General features: G+C 42.2%; 1 protein-coding gene across 2 annotated transcripts in view; it reads right to left on the bottom strand.

Annotated features, from left to right (window-relative positions):
- LOC109965474 (uncharacterized) overlaps positions 1-7,694 on the bottom strand; it is a 26,633-nt gene that overhangs the window by 13,240 nt on the left and 5,699 nt on the right. The window contains exons 3-7 of one of the 2 annotated variants that reach the window (XM_020609515.1): positions 6,061-6,126; positions 4,633-4,745; positions 2,651-2,902; positions 2,008-2,135; positions 1,322-1,440 (exon numbers count right to left, since the gene is read on the bottom strand). In XM_020609515.1, the coding sequence (XP_020465171.1) occupies positions 1,322-1,440; positions 2,008-2,135; positions 2,651-2,902; positions 4,633-4,745; positions 6,061-6,126 (678 nt within the window). Of the gene's footprint in view, positions 1-1,321; positions 1,441-2,007; positions 2,136-2,650; positions 2,906-4,632; positions 4,746-6,060; positions 6,127-7,694 lie in introns of both variants that reach the window. The other variant, XM_020609514.1, reaches the window with a different exon arrangement.

Below are 7,694 nucleotides of genomic sequence, written 5' to 3'. Positions count from 1 at the left end.
AGCCGAGTGTGAAGCGGCTGGGATGAGAATCAGCACCTCCAAATCCGAGGCCATGGTTCTCAGTCGGAAAAGGGTGGATTGTTCCCTTCAGGTTGGTGGAGAGTTCCTGCTTCAAGTGAAGGAAGTGGAGGCGAAGCTCTCGATTTACTGGTCAATCTACATTCCGACTCTCACCTATGGTCATGCACTTTGGGTCATGACCGAAAGGGCAAGATCCCGGATACAGGCGGCCGAAATGAGCTTTCTCCGCAGGGCGGCCGGGCGCACCCTTAGAGATAGGGTGAGGAGCTCGGTCACCCGGGAGGAGCTCAGAGTAGAACCGCTGCTCCTCCACATCGAGAGGAGCCAGCTGAGGTGGCTCGGGCATCTGTTTCGGATGCCTCCTGGGCGCCTCCCTAGGGAGGTGTTCCAGGCATGTCCCACCGGGAGGAGGCCCCGGGGAAGACCCAGGACACGCTGGAGGGACTATGTCTCTCGGCTGGCCTGGGAACGCCGCGGCATTCCCCCGGAGGAGCTGGAGGAAGTGTCTGGAGAGAGGGAGGTCTGGGCATCTTTGCTTAGACTGCTGCCCCCGCGACCCGGCCCCGGATAAGCGGAAGAAAATGGATGGATGGATGGCATTTCTGGGTTTTGGTATTGATCTGGTTGGAATTAGTGAGCTTTCATTATTTAGCACTTTATGTATGTAGCTCCAAAAAAAACAGACTTAGCTAAAAATAGGCTTCAGGTTGTGGCTACGGGTCTAAACCAGGAGTGATATGCCAGCAGGCAGGCCAATAGTATAGAGACAGCTGGATAGAATAGTATAACAGCTTATCAGCTGTGTGACCATCATCTCAAAAATGCAACTGAGATCACTCAAATACAGGACTGCAGTTCTATAAATGGATTGGAATCAGATCAGCTTTATTTTGGCTGATATGGATCCTGTCAAAAAAGCTCGGAGTGGTGCCAAAACAGATACTTACTATTAGATCGGGACATCTCTAATTTCTATCCATTAATTTGGCATGGATGAAAATTAAAAATGCTGCGGTCTTTACATCCATGTGATGGCATTCATTTCAGGGTGTTGGAGTGTTATGGAAACGCTACTATGTACCACCAAATAAGATCAGGACTTTTATAGAAATGTGACTCAAGGGCTAATTCAAAACATGAGGCTAACATAACAATTGGCCACCACGTTCTCATAACGAGGTGCATGTCTATACTATTGTTTTGTGCCTTCTGTGGGAACAGGTTAGTTTGGTTAAAGTTAGTTTTCCTTGGTAAGATTTTGACTTTCAAAGCTTTGTCTATGGTGCTGTGTGGTACTCACCAAATTGTGCTGCACTTCTTCTCCTGCATCATCGGGCCCATCCTCGATGCTGGCTGAGGACAACTCATCACAGCCTCTCGTAACCTCAGCAGGCTTCCAGCTCACTGACAACCCGCAATCTATATGGAGGCAACACCAATCAAACCATCATCCTAAAACAAACGTATACTATATACACTAAGAATATTTCCTGTCCTCAAAGCAGAACAGATCACCAGTCTGTCACAGGACTCACACAGAGGCATGGACAAGCACTCACATCTACCTCAGTTAGTGTCACCAGTTCACCTACTGTGGTGACAGGGGGAACATGACATATGACCAGCTGGCAGGTTGGACCCCAGAGCCTTTTTACTGTGAGGTTACAGTGCCAACTATTTCACCACTGTGTCATGTTTTCGTTCATACAGCTTTAATGTGTGTAATGTGTTCTGTCTAAAATCAAGGCCAGGAGTGTGAAACCTCTCCAACAGGGAGAAAGCTGAATTAAATGGTATCTGAGAGAAATCCTTCAGCAAAGTCAGGGGAAAGTGGGAAAACCTGAAGGGTGATGCTTTCCAGGGAATAAGACAAATGATTGATTCAAGACAAAAATCAACACCACCAGAACAACTTGGTGAAATACAATGGAGGTAGAGAGCAGCATCACATCAATAACCATGTGAAATCTTCATGTGTTTGCCTACCTACAACCTCAGTGAATATGCAGTCTGCTTGGCTGTCCTTCCCTATTATCACCTCCTCGATATCTTTTTCTTCTTTGTTGTCTTCATCATCACCATCAGCGTTTAGTAACTTTCTCCTGAGCTTTGACCTGAAAGAAATAACGCCATGTTCTGATTATGCTCTACATATTGTTCTCATTTTCAGCAAAGCTCCAATCAAACTTTAGCCTCAGGAACTTTATATACTAAAACTGGACTTAATTACAAAATATCCAAGTCTAAACACATGAAAAATAAATCCAGAAACACATATGTGAACCAGAATCTTGAATTGTGAAATCTTTGCGCCAATTTTTCCAAATAAAATCAAAAAGTTTGCCACCTGGAAAATCCAGAGAGCCAAGGATGCTGCTAGCCGTCATTAAAAGGTAATTTCTCCTTAAACTAAACAAAGTCAGAGAAAAGTACCCCAAAAAAGAGCACCTCCTAATGTTTTGTGGCTATTTGTAACTAATACACCAAAAACAAACAAAAAAATCCTGACTCTGAAGTTTAATCTTTTCGCTGAGTAAATACCAGTGTACAACAAGCTTTTCATGCAAGTAGAGGCCGTTTTCTGCCTGCCTGCTGGCAGTGACTAGATAATGGTGTCTCATCTTCCTACCTTTGAACGGGTGAGGTGGTGACCTTCTGGTTCTGTTTAGGGGTTTCACTCTTGGTTTTATCACCTTTGGCCTCCCTTTGACTGGACCTCGTTTCTCTCCAGACCAGAGGTTCCCTTCTGCACTGACCACTCGCTCTCCGTCTACTTGTCACACATCCTCTATTTTCAGAGTTAATTCTGTTTTTCATCTTTTCTATGTAGGTCTTTCCCACCTCTGTCTTCAGGACATCCCTCAGGACCAGACAGGGTGTCCTACTATGGGACAAAACAGAGAGTGAATCATTCACAACCTTCCTGGTGGAGCGTCTTCTCTGCAACATGATGTGCCATCAAGGTTTAGTGACTTATAACTCATCCACCATTGTAGCTCAGACTTTATGTACATCAGCTGCTCAACAGGGACAAGCCAACTGCTGTAGATAAGTCATGTGTGCAGCCATGATAAGCTTCAACTTGAAACATGCTGCTTGCAAGCAGTATTGACAGTATGCAATTTTGTCATCGTTATTGCCCATTCTGTAAATATATAACGTTACTGTATGTACACTGTATGTATGATTGCAAAACCCCTTGAGGCAAATATGTGTGATGGTAAGCTATACAAATAAAATCTGATTTGATTTTCCCCCAAGCATTAAGACAGGAAATATTTTTCAAGTAAAAGGTACTTTTCATCAATTACAGTTATACCTAATAAAATGAAATAAAAGAGCACCAGTAGTTTTAACATAACATGCATTCATGCACACAAGTCATCACAGTATTAAGAGGATGATCACATAGGCTTCTGTTTTTATTTGTTAACATGTGCATGTTTTTGGACTGTGGACAGGGATATTTCAATATGTTTTTTAGTTAACAGATTCTATTAATTTATTTGGCCAATATATACACTGAGAATGATCTATTGGGATCTATATTACTATAGTCTATATTCCTTTAGATGTTCAGCTGCATCAGAAATGCATCATTTCTCTTATGGTACTGTGGAAAAAGAACAGACTGTATAAACTCCCCTAACATAATAGTCAGGGCGAGTGCTCCATCTTGTGAAAGTTTCAGAAAGTGCAGTGAACATCACAGGAAAAACAACTGATTCAACCCACAGCCCAGTCTGATGCAGACAACAAAACTAAGACTGAGGCCACGATCAGACAAAGCATTTTTTAGGGAGCAGGAGGCTTCAGCTCAGAGCAGAAGATTACCTGACATCATCAGCATTTGTTGTCTATTTTCTAATCAGATGAATTAAGAGGTGAGCCTTCTGTGGTGGAGACCCAAAACATATTGTTGACCTCCTGCAATCAAATGCTCAGTGGCAGTGATAGCCAGCTACAGGGAGTCTGTCATTTAGGTGATGCAAGTCACAATGATTAACAGTCAAACTGTCCCAACTCATCCTAACATAAGCTTCTAAGCTCCTGGACCAGCCAGTGGTAACAGCCATGAGCTCTCCTCTTTCCGAGGATCTCTCATACCCACACAGATCCATCAGATCAATCAGAGCCAGAACAACTGCCCTTCACCTGTCCATTTTTTATGCTTAGATAAAAAGTAAAATAATATACATTTCTTTTGTTAGATAAACGATGAATGTTTATACATGTAGTACAGTAGCTTCATGGTTGCCTAGTAACAATAAAAAAAGACCAATAGCCGAAAGGCTATGGTGCAGCGCATCATATATCCAAGCACAGTGTCTGTGACATCAGCAGTTTGAGTCCAGCTGCCAACCTTTGTCACAGGTCCTCTCCTCTGTCTGCCGTTTCCTGCCCACCTCTCCGCGACCCACTTAAATAATAATTAAAGGTGCCCCAAAAATAATTTATTAAAAAATAAAAATGCTGCAAGTTGCTCTTTTTATTAAACCGTAGGCTTAAAAATGGCAGCTTGGAGCGCTTCATTTTTTGTAGCCTGGAAAATGCACAGTTTGATCAGGGCCTAAGCCTAAAATACCACAAACCTTGTTGGTGCCTGCTTACCTGGCCATTTGCCTTTTCACCATGGCTGTGTAGTTGCGATCAAACCGCAGCGACCCATTTTTATGCTGCGACCTACTTGCTCTATTACAACCTGCAATTGCAGTCCAGGAAACCTGTTAAAAGGGGAGGTTCTGTGAGTCTCAACAATAACCCAGAATAATTCATATGACAGAGAACAAAGATGTTTCCAGGGTTTCCCACACATTGACTTTACTTGGGCAGGCAGCCCAGGTATCTTAACAGCTGCCCAAATATCATTTCACCACCTGTATTTAATATAATACTTTTTATGTCAGAGAGAACTACATAATCCGCGATTGATAAACTACAGAACAATTTCCCCTTGCTATTTCATCTGTACACAGTGGATTGTTTCACTCATTCTTAAACTCCAACACAGGCTGTTGGGTCCCTCAGTCAAGAGGAATATCGAAAAACATTTTTCGTAGACCCAAAGGACTCGTGCTGAGGAGGCGCAGACATTCTGGACCAAAGTTAGCGTTAGAAACATTAGAAAACACATGTGGGACAGCTGAATTGGTCTGACCAGTGTGGCAGTTCATTTGTTTCAAATATGTCCAGGCTTCACCAGCCAGAGAGGATCAAGTCAGAGAAAAAGAGATGTAGGAAAGGGGGACAGCAGGCAATATGCTGCGGTGGGAGAGCCAACTAGTGCAGATGCTACGTGACGGGACAATAGCTACAAAAATACAATATTCATGTACAGTGGGGCAAATAAGTATTTGATACACCGCTGAGTTTTCAAGTTTTTCCACTTACAAAGAACGGACAGATCTGTAATTTTCATTGTAGGTACACCTTCTAATAATTGCGCCAACAGTTGTTGCCTTCTCACCAAGCTGTTTGCCTATTGTCCTGTAGCCCATCCCAGCCTTGTGCAGGTTTACAATTTTGTCCCTAGTGTCCTTAGACAGCTCTTTGTCTTGCCCATAGTGGAGAAGTTGGAGTTTGATAGATTGAGTGTGTGGACAGGTGTCTTTTATACAGGTAACGAGTTCAAACAGGTGCAATTAATACAGGCAATGAGTGGAGGATAGGAGGGCTTCTTAAAGACAAACTAACAGGTCTGTGAGAGCCAGAATTCTTGCTGGTTGGTAGGTGATCAAATACTTATTTCATGCAATAAAATAGAAATTAATTATTTAAAAATCTAACAGTGTGATTTTCTGGATCTTTTTAGTAGATTCTGTCTCTCACAGTTGAGGTGTACCTACGATGAAAATTGCAGAACTGTCCATTCTCTGTAAGTGGGAAAACCTGAAAAATTGGCAGTGTATCAAATACTTATTTGCCCCACTGTATTTTATAAATTAAACAAAAATTATAAAAGGCTGTCATTATCGTGCACCCTGGTCAGTTACTGCCACAAGTAAAATCTAATTCTGTGGGAAACACTGGTTTCTGTACCTGTCTTTTTAATTTCCCATACTGTGATGAACGAAACGTCACGGGGATTTTGAGTGGGTTTTCCTCCTAAAAATCACAAGGTGGTTAGTGAAACTTAAATAAAATTAAATGATTACATGCAACAGCCAAAAGCTTCTGTACTCTTCAAGAGATGTGGAAATACAGCAAGTGTAAATGTGCAAAGCTTCTGACATTGATCTGTAATTCATGCCATTTATAACGTGGGCTTCATAGACAACTGGAAAACATTTTGGGGAAACCCTGGTCTGATTTGCACAGACGGCATCCATCTCACTTTGGGTGGTGCGGCTCTCATCTAGAAATCTGGACGAGTTTATTTTACAACCTAAATTATGACAACCCAGAGTTGAGTCCAGGATGCAGGGTCACAGTCTTACACGCCTCTCTTTGCAGCTGCTTCCCACCCAAAACTCCCAGTACCCCAAAGAGACTGCGTCTGCCCCCCGACCACCTAAATTATATAAATCAAAAATCAAATCAAGAGGAGTTATTCATAACACCCTAGTTAAAATTAAATCCACTCCTCTTATAGAAGAAAATAACAGGACAATCAAATGTGGACTAATAAATGATTTGATAAGTGAACATCACTTTGATTAATTGTGTCTTACTGAAACCTGGTTACAGCAGGAAGAATATGTCAGTCTAAATGAATCCACCCCACCTGGTCACAGTAACTGTCACATCCCTCGAAACACAGGCCGAGGTGGAGGTGTGGCAGTGATCTTTGACTCAAGCCAATTAATCAACCCTAGACCTAAACATAGTTATAACTCATTTGAAAGCCTCAGCCTGAGTCTCTCACACTCATCAGATGATGTATAGTTTCAGTAACACCGATTCCATGACATCAGTTATTCTTTGACAGTTTCATGGTTGCTGGGCCACACATAATGATGTCTGATGGGTCAACTTGAAATAGGGCAGGTGAGACAGTTTGTCATCCTGACATACAGTAAGGACAATGGGAGCAGCGCGAGTGTTGACAGGCAGAAAAAATGAATTTACATTTACAGTTTACATATTGCCACAAAATGGTTATTTCAGAAACAATTGATGTGGTAAAATAAACCTTAAGATTATATTTAGGTTTGATTTTTTTTGTTTTTCGTGTTAGGTGCTTTGTTAGAGAAAGTTTGGTAAATTGTCTGTAAAGCCAAAGGACCTTTGTGTCTAAATGTCAAAGTGTACACAAATTATAAGCTATTTTTTATGAATGTGATGCTGGGAGTTCAATTCAAACTAAAAGCTGAGCCAACCTCCAATGTGAGAAGCTTAGAAAAACCTGCTCAGCTCCAGAGATCAACACTTTAATGGACCAAACAGTTTCATTCTGTTCCTTATTTACTCTCTGCTACTTTAATTTTACTTCACTTTAGGGAGACTTCTGGATTTTAGTTGGAATGTGTCTCTTCTCCCCCTCTTCAGTCTCACTCCACTCTTTGTTCTCCTCCGCGCTCTCTGTTAGCGGCGCCTCCTCCTGCTCCGAGCTGTGACTAGGTTAGCTCCTTCACTTTTCTTACTTCCTGTCTCTGTCAGTGCAACAGCTTTTCCTTTCCTCCTCCTGCCACACTAGACCCTCGACCACTAATCAATTGTGGTGAAGAACAATA

This window comes from Monopterus albus, unplaced genomic scaffold, assembly GCF_001952655.1.
Source record: "Monopterus albus unplaced genomic scaffold, M_albus_1.0 scaffold99.1, whole genome shotgun sequence".
Taxonomy (NCBI): Eukaryota; Metazoa; Chordata; class Actinopteri; order Synbranchiformes; family Synbranchidae; genus Monopterus; species Monopterus albus.
This window is presented reverse-complemented; position numbering and strand designations above follow the sequence as displayed.